Here is a 17,466-nt window from a genome sequence, read left to right on the forward strand (position 1 = left end):
AAGCTTACACATTAAAGGAAACCCAGGTTCTCCACCCACAGGATGACTTTTGCTGAAGAACACAGATCAACCACTTAACCACCTGTAGGAAGCCAGCGTTGGCTAAGCTGCATGTATGTGGGACTATCTGCAGTACACTGAAGCACTGAAAGAAATCCAACAGATCAACCAAGGCTACTCGTAAACATTTTGTAAAAGATTTATTTAAGTATCATTTATCACAAAGAGGAAAATACATATAAGATTAGAAGCATGCAACCATCTTCCACATTTCTATTTTTCTTGCACTCACAGCACATTGTAATAAACATCCTGTGCCACCCTCACTTCCTCCTGAAAAATACTATGTTTCAAGACATAGGATAACCAAAAAAACCACAATAAAAGGTAAGATAACATATGAGAAAAGTGCAAAGTAAAAAAAAAAGTCACGTATATACCACATTCAAACCCCCTCCCCCTCCAAAAAATGGATAAAGGCAAACTGTCATTTTGCTGCACGATCAGATTGTCTTTGTGAACTACTTTACAAAAAAATTAATATAAATTAAGGGCACGATCCTGCAGACACTTATAATTGCAGCTAACTTCAATCATAGATTGGCTCAGTTGGTATTATTAAAAGCCACAAGTTAGTCACATGCATAAGTTCTTGCAGTATAAGGCCCTAAGGCAATAAAATGTTTAAGAGCATTAAGGAGAACAAAAATTAAAGCAAACAAAATCACTCCCAGATGTGTTTTGCTTAGTAAGTTTATATCAAACATATTTTAAACAGAACAGTTTGCTCCTAAAGCCCTGAATATTTCTATTACTTAAGCAGTTTTGCAAGATTAAAAGACAAAACCCCCAGGAAGCTGGTACAGATGTTAATTAACATAACAATTGCTTCAGGCAGGTATGTAGGGAGGTGGTGGTTCCTTTTCAGGCATCTTCACTGCCATTTCATAGGTTGGCAGAACATACTAAAGAGAAGGTATTTTGAAGAGATTAATGCAGAAGGTTTAGAAAAAAAACAGAACAAAAACATACATGCCCCATCAGCAATTTAATCCTCTGTTGCAGGCAAATGTTTTTAGGTAGAATTTACTGCTGTTTCTAGTAAGCCACTGAGGAAGTGAAAGGAGGTGAAACAACAGTTTACTGCTCTGCTGAACCTAACCCTAGGTCATTCATTCCACCCCACTGTCTCTTGGGTTTGCAAAGCAGCAAGGAAGGTTTTGACTGGGACAATCAGAACACTTCACTCTACTGCAAGAAAAACATTCAAAGGCTTTTCTCTATAAAACCTCCTATTTTATGCACTATAAGAATGTAACTAGGAAATAACCCACCATAACATTAGCTGCTTTAACTTTTTAAATCTTTCCAGTCTTTGTTTAGAAAGCTGGGCAAGGCTTGTAAACACATAGGGATATGGTGGTTTCCTACTTCAAAATTAAACGATGGTGGTTCCTTTTATCTCAAAAAGAGGTTTTACCTGTGGAGGAGCTTCAAAAGCAGGATACACAGCTATCTCTGGCAAATTTCTGTTGCTGATGTATTTATAGCAGTTCCATACACAGTTAATTAGATATGCCTGAAAGAAGAGAGATTTCTCTTTTTAAAGACTTCATATGCATTAGCTAATTCAGAAATTAGATGCTGGATTATATTCATATGACAAAAAAGCATAAATCAACTTAGTCAACACATATCAGAGGAATGGTTGCTATTTGACAGATTTAGCCACATACCTATTCCATTCCTGTTCCCCATTTAGCTTTGCTATCACAGTGACTCAGAGGATGAACCACACAGGTTTTAGCAAAAGAATTCACAGATCCATTCAACTAATCTCTCTATCTGCCTCAGCAGTGCTAATCAAACTAATCCCCAACTGGCTTATGCTTCTGTGGATTTCAGTCCAAACTTGCCAGGAGGAGGAGGACAGGCCAACAGCACAATTCCATTCATCCCTGAGTTAGCATTACTGTGTGTCCAGGCACCAGTGTAAAGGACAGGGCACACCGACAAAGAGAAGATGGTAGGGCAAAGTAGCCTGAACTTTAAGTCAACATTAACCGTTGTAAAGAGATGTACTAATATACATGTATCATGCTCTAATAATGAAGAAAAAAAAATCTAATCCTCATCAATCTGTGTAACATTAATCTAAATTTTTCACTGGCAAGTTAACACATGGTTATACACAAGGTACCATATTTCCCAATCAATACAAAAATATCATCTATTATATCAGGCTTCCGCTCCCTCCAGTCAGACATTCCTCTTAAAAGTATAGTAAATGAGTAAAATTGTTTTTCATTACTTCACTTTTTTCTTAAATTCAATCTGAATGCAATAAAGGAATATTGTCATAGCCAAGGTATATTACCAACTCATTTCTCTAATTTGCTTTGTCTGCACAAGAGTTTTTGTAATTCAAATGAATGCCTCTGTATTTAGATCTTCAGAAAGAAAATAACTGGTAGTATCACCCTTCAGTAGGAAGAAAGATGCAGCTCTGAATTAACCTATGCATTTCCTCCTTCCATTATCTTCCTTCCAAAAATGCACCCTGGTTTGTTAGGCACAGTGAGATATTTTACAAATTTTGTTTAGAAAACTTGTATGCAGTAACTCAGTATTGTTTCACTACAAGCTTAATTACAAATATTAAATTTATCTCCACATATGCAAAAAAATGGTATCTGAAGTCTTCGTACATTCTTACTTCCTACTCAGGAAGGGCAGAGCTGCGTAAACATGCCCCACTGCATACAAGCAAGTTAACTGAAGACATCAGTACATAAAATATAAGACTTAAGCCATATCATAATTGAGCATGCTAACAATTATGCTCAAAGAAGTTAACACAGCATTAAGAAGTCAGCTGAGTTCTTAATTCAACATTGAGAATTAACTCAGATTGACAGCATCTTAATATAGTAACTCAGACATGCTGAAGTTTTAACTTACCTTTAAAATGATAAATAAAGCAAAGAACACCAGAACAATAAACAAGAGACAGCTGGAGTCCAAGGCAAGGAGATCATCTTTGTAAGGGAAATCCGGCTAGTTTAAAAAAAAAAAAAAAAGGGAAGGGAGAGAAAGGGAGGAGATAAGCACGAACACTGCACAGTCACAAATATGACAGGACATCCAAACTTCACACCAAATGAAACAAACTCTTGAGTAAACTGCTCCCCCAGAAACAACAAAAAGTTCCAGTTCTCACTCACTGCTTCTTTATCCTCCCACAAAGCACAGTATTTATCCTGCCTCTGTCCTGCAAGTACAGGTCACTAAAGAAAAGGGCTACTTATACAGCCCCTGGTCACTTCCTCAATCTCATGCTAATACAGATATCTATGCACTTCCCTTTTAACAGCTGCAGCTCAGCATCTGTACAAGGGTCCTCTGCAACTCTTTAATGATGTAGTATTCATTACCTCTTGTCAGTCCAACCAGTAACATGTATGTGTGCAGAGTAGAAAGGAGAAAAGTTGCCCCCAAACTTCAGAAGAACCAAAACAAAGAGCTTCTGCAGATTTCAGACTCTTCTCTTTCCCTGACCACAGTAACAAAGCCTCTCTCCAACACCAACCCATTTTTTTTTGTTTATGTCTGTTTTAAAAAGGATTTTATTTTTGAACTTGATCTACTTGATCAGATCAAAACACAAGCCAGAAAGAGACTGTGATCCCCACTGAATAGTGTATTCTATCTATTGAGACATCTTGCAGTTAAAACACAGGCAGTGTTAATGAAAACTCCATTACAGTTTCCTTAGAAGGTATTGCTGCAAAATAAGAAGAGTCATATAGAACGTAAAAAGGAACCCTCAGAATCTCAAATTCCATCCCATAATGCTGTAGAAACCTACATTATTATCAATCCTTACCTATACTCTTCTTCTTCCTCACCAAATAAGAGTTAATTTTTAATCTGCAGTAGCAAACCTGCCACAGAACTGCATTGCTTAAAGGGTTACAAACATCTTTGTTTCGAATGCAAATGTATTAAAAAGTTTAAACCAACAATTCCCATCACAATTCTTTCTTTACTCTCCCTGCCTTTCCTTTTAGGGAACAATGATACCTTTGGCCCTTCCACCTCTGGTAAACTCTCATTCTCATAACCATCCCAGCAGTCATCCCCTATGGCTGCTGCAGTCTGAATTTCTCTTTCTTATGCACAGTAAGGTAACTATAGCTCAGACATTTATCCAACTAAATCCAAGTTTAATTTCAAATGTAACATATCAACTCAAGCTAAACAAACACTTACCAACTGATCCAGGTAATCCTTGATTCTGGGCAAGTAGGTTAGAGAACTGATGGCAACCAGACAACTGAGCACAAAGTCAAAGAGTTGGTAACAGAAAAATGGGATCAGCCAGCCTACACGATGCTAAGAAGAAAAAGAAAAGAGGAGCAGGCCTGTAAGGCATTTAGTTAAAAATTCAAGTAGCAAGTTTAAAACCATGGACTATAAATATACTTACAGCAATTGCACCATACACCATCATTGCACTGATTGTGAACATGAGGAGGGAGATAGCAAATAGAACGCAGGCATTTTCTGCATTAAAAGAAAAACAATAAGCATCAGACATTTCCTGAAGTTGTCACACTGGAGCTGACAGGCACCCAGGCTCTATCCATTACAATCATCTGTTCTCAACTGCTTCATCTGTGCTAACTAGCAGCAGCAGAACTGAGTAACTCAGATCTCTCCTAATGGAAAAAAATCTGGTTCAAGAAAACCAGCAGGCATTTGGAAAAATCACTCTGCTTTAATCAAAAGCCTGAATAAAGCTCAGACACGCCAGTTCGAGACCTCACATAGTTTTGACAGCAATGCAACATAATGATGCTGATTAGCAATATATGTCAGTGCTAAAAGTATGTGGGTGATTAATTTTACAACTGGAAAGAATTTTAAGCAAAGCTAGCACAGTATAAACCCTTACACTTTAAAATGGTTTGATTATATAATTTGGTCATTGGCAGTGGGATCAGCACTGCTCCTTCAGGAACACTAAGGAAAACAGGAAGTCACTGTGTGGAAGGTATCCCATTATTTACAAGAAAAGGCACAGCTGAAGAGAAGCCAAATGGTAGCAGAATCCAGGACACTCATGGAAACTGAATGATAAAAGATTCTCCTTGTGCATCACAGTTACTGATGACAGAAGCACAGCTGCTTTCCACAAGTTAGATTATACTCCTACAGCAAGCACAGTTTAAATTTTTAAACACATAGAAAGAAATCAGCTTGAGAGTCTATAGATGTGGTAAGCTAATGTTTTTAGCAATACTGAAGCCAAACTTTTGTGGTTCCCATGCTTGAAAGATATGATCTGAGAATCATAACTTTCTAGTCTGCAACTGATTTGAAAAGATACACTGTAGGAGGACTTACGTACTCAATTCAGTACAAGATAATAGTATCTGCACACACAGATGGCATCAAGAAGGAGGCCCTCCTGTGTCTGAAATGCATTGTGCTGATCAGAGCACCCTAAGTAATCAGCAATAACCAACAAGAGTGGTTTTCTTCTGAGGACTTGTTACTCATGATATCCACATGCACAATCAAAATTGTGATATCCCTTCATGCACACAAAACCCTCTAGCACATATCCCAACGTGGGAAACAAGAACCTTTAAGTCAAAATCATGTGATAGCCATTTTACAGTAGAGTGGAAAAAGCACCTTCAACTTCAGAAGCACCTCTCAGTTACGTAAGTGTAAGGCTACCAAGTACACCAATATTTGTTACAGAACATATGACATTTTACAGATATTTGCTGTAATTTTACTTAATATCTTGGCTTTATGAAGTAGCTGGTCCTCGTTGCCTCTCATTTCATTACTAACAAACGTGAGTTACAGTCAAAGGTCAGAACTGACAGATCCTTAACTCAGGTCATGAACAATTAACACGAAGACTGTAAACCAGAACTCTCAAAACCCAGATTTGTGCTGTACTATTTATCTTCGCTCTAGACTGGATCTGGCCCTCCTGAAATTTTAGTGTAATACAACAGACTGAGATGGGACATATTTCAAGTGCCACACAAAACATATTTGTGCACATTTAAAAACAAGAAAAACAAGGCATACACACAAGTTCCCATGTCATGCTACAGTTAAAAAGCTTGGTCATTACAGACAAAAGTTTTACACCAATTACACTTGTGCACATCATACACTTAATCTATTACAATAGAGTGGAAAGTAGGTTTAATTCTGCTTATGAGACTTTCTCTTCTGTTTATTGGGCATGTCAAACTTTAAGAGAAATACTTTGGTTTCGCTCCACTACTTGGCATCCCAATTCTTCTACTTCTTAGAAATATGGCATGATTTTCTTAATAAACTCATACACAATAGCTGTAAGCTCTTTCCTTAAATGCATGAGGATCACCAAAAATTCCCAAAGTCTTTAAAAATAGTTTTCTGCTTTTTGTTTTGCTGACACAGCAAGGATAATAAATGTTTACAGAGAAAGTGAATTAGAGATGTTCCACACATACTTCAACACTCAAAGCATTAGAAGGCCAAGAAACCTTTAGAAATCTTATCGTTTAAGATGCTTAGGAATAATATGAAATAAAAATAATACTTCATAAAAGTTTTTTTTAATCTTGTAGAACAACTCAAATCCAGAATAAAGAGAAATTCAGAAAGCGACATCCATATTTAAAAGCTGTACACATATATATGCACTCATGTAAGGTAAATACAGCATGATACTGCATACTTTACTTTCTAATCAAACAGCAGAATTATACACCTACCAGCCATTCTCTCAGAAGCGTAGTAATTTCCGATGACTTCATACTGGATATCAACAGTTGGCACTATATTTGGATGAGTCACTTCTACTGTCAACAAGATGCCCATCAGCAAGTTCACCACCTGAGAAAGATCACAGTTACCTAAAGGTTATTTACACTGCAACAGCTATGATCTTTTTAAGGACACACTAACAACTCTTTATTTCAGTTAGAAATAAACTCTTTTATTTGCCTATATGCAGAAGAAAAAAAAGAACACAACTTAAGATTAAATTTCAAGCTGTTTTAGTTAAATCACTACCAAAACAACCAGAAGAGCACTGAATGCTTGATAGTTTTAATGGATCACAACTAAACAACTTTGCAAATTAAGAGGATGGATAGGATTTGTAGGGATTCAAATGGCATAAACTGATGCTGCATGATGAATGAACAGATTTGTGAACCGGAAAACTGGAAACAGTTAAAAGAGGCCAGGAAGGAAAAGGTAAAACAACGGACACAATGAGGAACATTTGGAAAGTTTCTGCTTTCCACAGGAAATTGAAAGTCAGAGTTAATTTAATGCACAAATAAGACACTGCACCCTACCAAACAGTGCTGGGGGGCAAGTGTAAGCATCACAGCAAATACTGAGTGTATGAGGGAAAACTTCCACTACAGTTCTAACCCTCAAAGGTAGCTTGCTGCTACAATGGTACAATTACAAGCAAGGGAGAACTGTCTCTCTCCCGTTCCTGGATCATTTATTAAAACCTCAGCAGTCCTTATCAGAAAGGCTACACAAACACAGGTGAAGTTAAAAACGTCTCACACAAAGATTGAGCCCCAAAATTTGTAAGCAAAATTGGGCTACGTGCTTACCAGTCCTTTTCCTCACTTACACTGCCACTGAAGACTACTTCTGTTTCCCCATTTTGGTACATAGCAGAAATGCCTTCAGTAACAGTAAGAGCTCGAAGAGTCAAAAGTAGCTTAAGCCTCTGCAAAATTACCTTCACAGCATTTATAACCTATTCAAGATTTACAGGGGCATAGTTTCTGTTACTAATATCTGGAGAGACGTGCCAAAGAAAAAAAGGTTGCATAACAAAAAAGTCACAATGGTATTTTCAAGCTGTTGTCGTTCTCCAATCAGTATTCAGCACCGTCACCACTAACAGCAGGATCTTTTACAGTTAGTCTCAAAAGAAAAAAACAAACTGGTTTGCAGTTTCTTACAACTTCAGAATATTTGCCAGATATTTCTTATTTTACTGTCCTCGTTCCAGGAGACAATGATAATAACAGTGGCAAGTCCATGCACAATTACTGAAGTTTTCAATAAGGCAAAAAAGTTTTTGAACATTTAAAAGGAATTTTTGCTTTTAAAGACTCACAGTTCCTACAAGGTTGAGGTTTTCTTTAAAAGGGTTTGGTTAGGTTTTCTCCCCCCCCCCCCCCCCCCCCGAGTTTAGAGATATGTTGGTGATAAACTTGTTTATGCTTTTTGCTAAAAAGAACCCTTTAGTGAAATCAAAGCTGATCGCTTTGTAGAAATGCTATCATGTCATCATGTATTATACAAACTTATTAGAAATTCCAGCTACTTTCACCCACTTGTATCCTCCATTTTATGCCTTGCAATGTAAAATATAACAACTAGTACAGCTGACAAAAGAACTAACTTTAGCCACCTATATCTTTAGCCTAGAAAGAAACATATTTTCCCCCCTCACAAGACACTTCATACAGGATAAACTGTCAAGTTGCTCATCTGACACTTGTCCAAATCTTTTATTTTGCTTCATCATTGTTCAACTGTATAGAATAGTATATTCTCTCACCACTCCTGTTTCATCCTTCTGTACTCTGGCTTTCTGTTCTCAGTATACTCTCAAGCCTTCTATTTCCTCCTGAGTGAGCCAGCGGTACCAACCCATACCTTGGAAAATAACTTCCTGCTCTGTAATTGTTTTAAAAGCCTATGTCAAGGTTCAGATCTCAGGCAGTCGAAACATTGACTTCTACTTCATAAAACACAAAGAGACATGTTCAATTGTATCTGAATCATTTATTGTTTATATACAGTCATCATTTTAACTTAAACTGTGATAAAGTTGAGGACAAAAGACGGTATTATTTCAGTACTGAGTTTAATTGCCACGATAGGCTATCTGCTTCAAGATAAAGAGCAAGCAGCACTTGAACTAATATAGAAGTACTGAAAAACTTGAATACTTTGGAACTGTGAGACTGATCCTACATCTGTCACTTTTTTTAATCTTCATCCTATCCATGGTCCTAATTTAGCATACAAAAGTCCTGAGTAATTTTACTAGTTACTGAGTATGGTTCAAAGTATTCAAGCTTTATTTTCTGAACCTGAAATGGCATGCAAGTAAAATAGAAAATTAGAGTATTTCAAAATCCAATCCATTAGGATCAGTGAGACAGAATAAAAATACTAACTTAAAAAAACCCCAAACAACAACAAACCCAAACCTTTGCCAATTAACACACCAGGGTTTCCAGTACTCCATTACTGCTATTTGTCAGTCATATCATAGCACTGAGGAATTCCTCATATTCAACATATGGATTTCAATTAAGAGTTACCAGCAACTCCAAATTAGAAGTCCTTTTCAGCACAAAGCCAGAGCCTCTATTTTAACTACTACCATTCTTCTTTCGCAGAAGCTTGATAACAGCGCGACCACAAAGCTTGTTTCAACTTGATAGTCAACATGACTGGCAGCAAGAGGATGGTTGGGCTTGCAAGGCACCATCAGAGCTTAAAAGAATATACTCACTGCAAATAAAAGATGTGTTCACAAATGGTCTACAGGCAGAAGTCAGAAAAAACATAGCACAGGTCTCAGTGTAATCTGAAGATTAAAACCACCACCACCCACCAAAAAACTGACCAGCTCGAAACAAGCCAGTAACACCTCAAAAATCTCAGCAGTCCCCATCCTAGTCTTTTTTGTTAGGATATCAAAAAATAATAATCAAAAAATAAATTACAAAATGCATGTTCAAATTCTTATTCAAAAGATGGTTCCATTAAGATGAAAAAGCTTCAGTTTTGTAGTAGTTTAGGAATTATGTTTTACTCTTATAATTGGGATAACTAAACTTAATAGAAGTTTGGTGTAGCTTATATAAAAATTTTAAAAATTCGATAGCTGTATTAAAGTAGAAAGTCAGCATTTATTGCAAACTGGTAACAGAAATATTAGCTCCCTGTATGATCAGAACTCAAAAGACTGTGGGACCATAACAAGCATTAGCTTTTTAATTAGAGTTTTATCTCTATGGTATACATTTAATGCCTAATCATCTAAGTGCTTCATCTCTCTAGAGGCCTGAACATAAAGCCTAGGTTTCCCCAAGCACTCTGAATGACTAAAAGTCTTGGACGTAAACAAGAATTCCTACTTATTTCCTTTTAGGAGTGGAAAAGAAGAGGGAAGTTGCCTTGCACTACTATACTCTCTCATCTTCCTCTCACTTTTCCAGTATTCTTCCTTAAACATGTTCCTGAAGAAACAAACCAAGATGGACTTTTTGTTTTGGTTTTTGTTTTTATTATACTGAATTAATAAAAACTTAAAAATAGTAATTTTGAATAGGGTACTTCAGAGCTTCTAGTACTGTCAAGATTAGATTGAGACCAGTTACATTCCTTCATTTCTGGAAATCTTGTTCAGTGAACAAACGACTCCAAAGATCATCCTCACCCTCCTGCTAACCAGTAGCAATTGCAGCATTTTGACTCCATCGCTGAAGTCTGCTGTCAGTATGAAACAGCCACTCCTTCCAAAACAATGCTATTACTTTTAGACTGTTTATTGAACTCTGATCTGACTTTGCCAGTGGAGTGTTCATACTTCCGGTTTCTGGAAAGCACTGTGCCTAATAAGAAAGTTTACAGGAAGAAACAAGCTTCAAAGCCACCCGTTTGCAATTACGGAACTAGGAATAGGAGGTTTCTTTTTCTTTCCTACACAGAACAGTAGTGGGTGTTGCAGAGTAAACCAAACTATATTAGTCCTGGAACTCAAGTATGAGTCTGCTAGAAATGTTCTTAACTCATCTTTTTGCAAATAGGATTTTATCTATTTATCAGAAACAGTAGCAGCATACAGACTGAAAAATGCTTAAAAGACGCAGTTTGATCACACAGCATCAACAGCAGACATTTTAGAAGATAATATCCTTGTTCTCTCTAGACTCACAGAAGTACACAACAAGGACAGCAATAACTGTTTTAGTGAGGAGTTAATTAGATGCAAGATCTAAGAGTATACAAATAAAGAACAGGAAAATGCCTAAAGAAATGGTTACATAAGAAAAACGCACATGTACTAAATAGCTGAAACTCTTATCTTACTAAAACATCTGGAGTAAATTGCTACGATACTCCATTTTATGTTTGGTATCGAATTCCTTCAGGACTGCACAGCACAAGAACAGGCTATCCAGTAAATACGGGCTGACCAAGATTTTCAGTAACACAAAACTATTGTTGAACTAAGCATTCTCCTCCACCAAAATGCTACCTCCCTCGCAAAAAAAAAAACCACACAAAAAAACCCACCTACACTGAAAGTTATTACTATTTGTCCCACTATAACTTATAAACACAGATTATTAAATTAATTTAGAAATACTTATCACAAACTAGTGTCTGAAAGACTGAAGTTAGTGATATATACTTAAACGGTGCATTAATTAACATGTCTAAACAACCTGACATACCCTGGGCCATTTAATTTTTTTTTTTTTTTTACATTTGTCAGCAGAAAGATAAATTTAATTTTCACTGTCCAAATTGTACTTTACCTTCAAAAGGTATGAATTATAGTTGAATTCTGATTTAAAGCATTAGGCAAGACTACCTAAGACTTCATGGTAAAACCTTATTTCAGCTCAAACAGCTAACAGTTGTCAGAGTTAAAGGCGTTAGCACCTTTTCCCAGCTGACAGCTGGAAAGAGCTGGATAAAAATTTTCAATGCATAGTTTAACTGTTTGATGCAGTTTATAGAAAAACACAGCTATGAAGTACTTCACATGCACCCTGCTACCCTGAACTCAACTGTATTTTTCCCTCTAGTAGCCTGAATCCTTGCAGTTACACAAGATCAAAGGAACACTTTGCCTCAGACACCGCTCCACCTCTGAAGCCATGTGCCTCATCAATGACCAGCTTACTTTTCACCATGCATAAGCACTACAGGTATTTGTACAGCTTCAGGAACAAGAAAGAGGTGCTGCATCCAAGCAACAAGATGAAACAAGCACAGCAAGACAGGTGGAAGCTGCAAGTACTACCAGGTCTGAGACCAGGTAAAACACATCCCTGCCCAGTGTCCCCACCGAGTTCTTGGGTTTCTACATACTCCTGCGAGCAGGAAACAAAAGTGGGGAAGGCAGTAAGGTCCGTTTGTTTCATAACAAGGACAAGCATCTCCTTACTATTAACAATTTATGCTTTCACCAGAAGCATATTCTTGATCCCCCTCCATCAGCATAGCTTAAAACTTCTGGAAGTTTTGCAGGTTTCCAGAACAAGTCTGATATTCAATACTGCAGTAGAACTTACTTTTCTATTTTACGTGAACTAACAGTAGAACTTAAAACCAAACCATTTTTTCCAAGTTTCTTTTTGAGAAAGTATCCCTTTCCTAGAGTTTTGTTACACTTCCCACCCCCACACCTTGCTTTTGCTCCCATTCCTTCCTCCTGCCATTTTGTTTGCCTGTACATTTTTTTGGTCAAGGGAAAAAAAGAGATTAAAAAAGGACCTCCCCATACTTGCTGAAGATAAACCATAAAACTCCACAAACTTAAATCCCCATGCCTGTAAAAGCAGTTTCTGTGAACAGTTCCTTCACATCAAGACATAAAAATTCAGCATTCTTTATTTTTACAGTCTGGGGAAGGGTAAATGAGAACACAGGCTTTGGTTACAGCTTCAGAAGAACAAAAAACCTACAATGCAACTTTTAAAACTATTCTCACATTGTTACTGCTCATGAGGGTAAGGGGAAGGAAAGATGAGGAAATGACTTCAATACAGGGGAACTCAGTTCCCCTTTAAGGGAACTAAGGGAAGTTAAGACTACGGGCCTTAACTTGGTATGTTTTCACATTTCTATGCCACTCTAGTTCAAAACTATCAAATATTTCAACTTCACCACCACAGCTCTCATTCAGAGAAAAAGCACCTACCAGTCAAACAAGAGGTGTTTTAGAAACCAAATCTGTTTGTGTTGCTCCTCCTCAACCACTGTGCTAAGAACACTGAGTACCAAATAACCACAAACTTCCCCTTCCACAAAGCTCTTCAACAAGCAGAAGCCATGCTCATTTCGAAGACCTTCATCTTCCCCTCGGGGGAGCCACATCTTATCATCCTATTCTCAGCATACCCCAGATTCCAGTCCCCCTGAACGTTAGCATCTCCTGTCTTACCAAGGACACATTCAACACTGTTTAAAACATGTAAAAGTCTCTATCCCTCTAGTCCAAGAAAGGGAATACTAACAGAACTCCTTAGAGACCTAGACTAAAACGCCCTGAACTTTTGCTTCATTTTCTTTTTCTAATCACAAGGGAGGCCGCCAAGGGACAACTGGGTTTGGCAAAGCCGAAAGAGACCCCAGAAAGAGGGGTCCGAGCCACGCCGGGTGACTCCAGAAAACTCGTGTAGCTTCCCCCGCACAGCGCGGCACAGGGGACAATCGCGACAGCTGACACAACTGCTGACTCCCGAAGGGGAACAGCTCGCCAGGCGAGGACGGGGGGAGCCCCGCTGATCCCGCCGCCACGGCCCCCCCTCAGAGCGGCCCCCTCAGAGCACTCCCCCCCCGCGCGGGGCCCACCCGCGGCGCATGCGCTCTGCCCACCCCGCGCCCAGGCCGAGCGCCCGCAGAGCCCCCACGCATGCGCGCGGCGCACCACCCAAATCACCGCCCCCTCAGCGGCGCCGGCTGCCCCCCACGCCAGTCTCTCACCATGTACCAGGTGCCCAGGATGATGGTACCGGTCCGCACATGGCAGCAGCCGCAACAACGAGTACTGTAGAACCGGTCCCGGCTCCGCTTGAACGTCATGGTAGCAGCGGCCACGCCGACCTCCCGCTTCCAGACCCGCCGCTCGCCCTCTCCAGCCGCTTCCCCTCCAGCTGAGGGCCGTAAAACCCCCGCGCGCGCGTCACCGTCGCCCTGGCCAATCAGCCGCCGACAGCGGGGGCGCGGGGGTGTGCCTGCGGGAGGGCGGGCGCGTTGCCGCGGGAACGGGCGACTGGCGGCGCCGCGGGCCAATCAGGGGACCCCTGGGGGCAACGCCCTGTCGTTCACCTGCGGCGGCGGGGCGGCGCTCACCTGGGGCTCCGCGCGGCGCCCGCCGGGCGTGCGGGGGGTGTTGCCCCCTCTGTCCGTCACGCTGGGGCAGAGCCCCTTCCTCCCGCCAGAGTCTCCATGTGGTGGATCCCGCAGGGGTAGGCACCTCGCTGCGCTCGCCTGGGGCACAGCTCGCGGTGCTTCCCCACGCGGTGTCGGTGGAGGTTGACCGGGACGAAGAGCTGGTGCTTGGCCTCTGAGCAAGCAGCCAAAACCCTACGGGAAAATTGTGTTGTCCAGCGACAACCCTTTTTGCTAAGAAAAACTAGAGTAGTTTCCTTAGTTGAGCCTCAGGTGGCCTGCCTTGAGATACTATCAGCATCCCGCGGCTTTTGCTGAAATTCAGCCAGTACTGTAGAGGGTTTAATTTGCATAAACCTGTTTGCTATTCTTTTGCATTCATTCCTCAGATTAAATTCTTAATACTGTGTTTTAGATACTAAAAGGATATGTGATAAGAGAGTAAACAGAAGAGGTGAGTTTTAGTCCACAGAGATGCTTTACTTTTTTGTGTGTCGAAGTCCCTATCTCTGAGTGGGTAATAATAATACTTAATTAGGCCTGCTAGATTGCAGGTGATTGCAGGTGCTGCTGGATACATGTATTAATTAGAAATAATGGGTATAAATCCAAGTATGTGTATGTGATAAGAGGTTGCTCCACCACTTAGACACAAGGTCTCCTGTTCCCATATGGAGCAGGACCTATAAACTTCCTCTGACCCAAGGGCAGCCAGTGGTTTTTGCAGACCTGAGCTGTTGATACAGATATGCACACAGTTTATTTTAATCCTGGTGCAGCTGGAAGTAGTTCCTTCTTGGCTGTGTACAATCAATCTGAGACACTCATAGAACCATAAATATTTGCTGTGCATATATACCCAAGATGTATGTCATATGTCAGTATTAATACTGAGTTTTTTCACTCTGAACAATGAGGAAGTAATGAGGGTGACTGTACTTGTCCTTTTGACATATTCCAGATCATACAATTAACACATTTTATTGTTTTAGCTACTTGGTCTATTTTTAAATGTGAGCTCCTGCTGAGTTGTTTGAAATTATTTACTTAAAGGCTTTAAAACTGACCTTTTTATTTTAAATCCCCTGTGTTCCATAATTGGTGTTTTTCTTCCCTAGGGCATATTTCATTTTTGAATAAACATGTTGTAAGTGCTGCTAAGACTCCTCTAATGATCCTATTATAAACTATTGTTTGTTTCTTTGGTGCTCCTAATGTTCTCAGCTCTGTGCACAGATGCTTAATTATCAACACTCTGATTTAATGTAGCAAAACCGGACTAATTTTAATCAATATACATGCATGCATATAAATAAATAGAAAACGAATGTGCATTTTGTTGTAATCAGTCATTTAAAAAGCACTTTTCTCACAGATGGCACATCGGGAAGCCTAAGCCAACTGTTTCTGCAGCATGCACGCCTGAATTATTGACATTGTTCCTGCGGAGTTGAGAGAGGCTCTCCCTCCTGTTGGTCTGCTCCTGTGTGAAAGAGGCATTCACAGGACTAGAGTGAGTCAGAAGAGAAAGCAGGAGCCTCTGGCTTGAGTTAGGGCATCCACTTGGAAACACCTAGATTACATTCTCAATTCAAACGGTTTGTGAGGGCAACTAAGTGTTCCAACTAAGATCTTGCAGTTGGACACTTTGCCTTCGCTAGTATCACTGTCAGGCTCAGATCTTCGGGGCTATTTTCAGGAGATGAAAGAAATCTTAATTAAGTGTTCATATCTTTGTCAGCCAGGCTCAGAATAAAAATTGATGCGATCCCCTTGAGCTTCAACTGCTTGTTATACCCTGCAGACAAGATAGATACTGGGAAGAATAATGTGAATGTCATTTAACATCACAAAGCAACTTTCCACAGTAGGATAGACTGATGTGGAACTATTGAGTGGGCATAAAAAATCTCTCCAATTCCTCCTCCCATCACAAAAAAAAAAAAAAAAAAAAAAAAAAAGATTAAAAGAGTATTTAGAGAATGTTTGCATTGTTTCCTGTATTTGGGGGAAGAGAGAGAATAGGTTAATGATTCTAGTCCTACCCTCTGTGAAAGATTACAGTTCTTCCCTGCCACAAGCAGCCCAGATGACCTCAGGCAAGACATTTCCTTCTCTCTGAGCCTTAATTCTCTGCTTTTTTCTAGTTCAGAGAGGATTTGTGAGGCTAAATATATTAAAAATTCTGAAGGGCTCAGCTTACAGTCATGGCAGCCAGGGCAAAATCTCAGAGAGACAGAGTGTACTGGCGATAAACTTTTCTTCTCAAACAGCAAAAAGACCTTGACATTGCAGGAGTAAATCATCCACATCAGTAAGAGCAGAAAGCCCTACATATATCTAAAAGTCAGAAACAGCTGCAAAAGAATGATTCAGATTCCTTTACCAGCATGACATTTAACTCCTTCCCTCTCCGCAGGTAGGGAGGGAAGGAGTTTTGATATCACAGTGTTCCTCATTAGCCAAACTAGTTAGGTCTTTCAAAATCCATGTCTAGACAGGAGATTTGAATTTCTGTCTTAAGAGGGCCTGGCAGTGTTTTACCAAACACAAATTTGTTTTGAATAATCATATTTGAAAATAATGCATGTGACAGCAGAACAGCTAGGATTGGGTAAACAAGAGACCAGGTTGCACTCCCCTTCAGCTTCTTCACAAAATTAAGTTCAACATCTCCAAGATTTCAAAACAGTACAGCACTGGTTTATGCTGATTTTTGTAATTCCACAGTCTCTCCCTTTTGTGCCATTCTTCAGTCCATCCTGGAAGATGTTGGTTTAGACTTAAGCTGTAATTACTACTGCTCCTCTGCATGCACTGAACTATTGCCAGGTTGCTTATGAAAGATGAGGTGCTATTGTGCTTCAGCATTTGCTCTGTGTGTGTGAGGGGGAACCTACTGACTGTGAGCAGATAATCATACATAACCTCCACAAGCAGAGTTCATATCACTTTATAATGAAAATATTGTCCTGTTTGAGGTTGGGGAAACTGAGGCACAGTGAGATGAACTGATCTGACCAAGACCACAAGGCCAGTGAAAGCGATGGAAACATCAAGCAAGTCTCCTGTCCAGTGGCTTCTTTGCCAGGGAATAAAAGGTGGAGCGCAGGACATGTTGAAGCTCTTCTGTCCCAAATGGAAAGCGCTTGACTATGAGGGCAGTAACAAGCTACTTCTATGATTTTTTCTATAACTTGACTCTATGCGTGTGTCTGCTACTCGGCATTATAAAGTAAAAATAAAGAGAAAAGGTGACTTTGC

At 39.7% G+C, this 17,466-nt stretch overlaps 1 protein-coding gene and 1 long non-coding RNA gene across 3 annotated transcripts; one reads left to right on the forward strand and one right to left on the reverse strand.

Moving 5' to 3' along the window:
• Nucleotides 1–183: 183 nt before the first annotated feature.
• On the reverse strand, nt 184–13,988 carry LAPTM4A (lysosomal protein transmembrane 4 alpha). Its single transcript, XM_074820118.1, has 7 exons — nt 13,795–13,988; nt 6,792–6,912; nt 4,490–4,566; nt 4,273–4,395; nt 2,962–3,057; nt 1,481–1,579; nt 184–965 (listed from the first exon to the last, which is right to left on the reverse strand). Exons 1-7 carry the CDS (start codon nt 13,891–13,893, stop codon nt 891–893), a joined length of 690 nt encoding a protein of 229 aa, XP_074676219.1. The 5' UTR covers nt 13,894–13,988; the 3' UTR covers nt 184–890.
• A 59-nt stretch (nt 13,989–14,047) lies between these two features.
• LOC141921427 (uncharacterized) lies at nt 14,048–17,466 on the forward strand. 2 transcript variants are annotated; one of them, XR_012622688.1, is made up of 2 exons: nt 14,048–14,656; nt 15,321–17,466. It is a non-coding gene; the product is annotated as an uncharacterized LOC141921427 (long non-coding RNA). The 2 variants fall into 2 exon arrangements; XR_012622687.1 differs by having other exon boundaries at nt 15,578–17,466.

This window comes from Strix aluco, chromosome 3 (assembly GCF_031877795.1).
Source record: "Strix aluco isolate bStrAlu1 chromosome 3, bStrAlu1.hap1, whole genome shotgun sequence".
In the NCBI taxonomy this organism is placed as follows: Eukaryota; Metazoa; Chordata; class Aves; order Strigiformes; family Strigidae; genus Strix; species Strix aluco.

Excerpts from the sequence above, each read along its gene's own strand:
- LAPTM4A (XM_074820118.1), bottom strand. The coding sequence starts at position 13,893 with ATGACGTTCAAGCGGAGCCGGGACCGGTTCTACAGTACTCGTTGTTGC. Across the intron at positions 4,396-4,489 it reads TGGTGTATGGTGCAATTGCT|CATCGTGTAGGCTGGCTGAT; the intron begins GTAAGTATATTT and ends TTTTCTTCTTAG. Across the intron at positions 966-1,480 it reads CTTTTGAAGCTCCTCCACAG|TATGTTCTGCCAACCTATGA; the intron begins GTAAAACCTCTT and ends CCTTCTCTTTAG.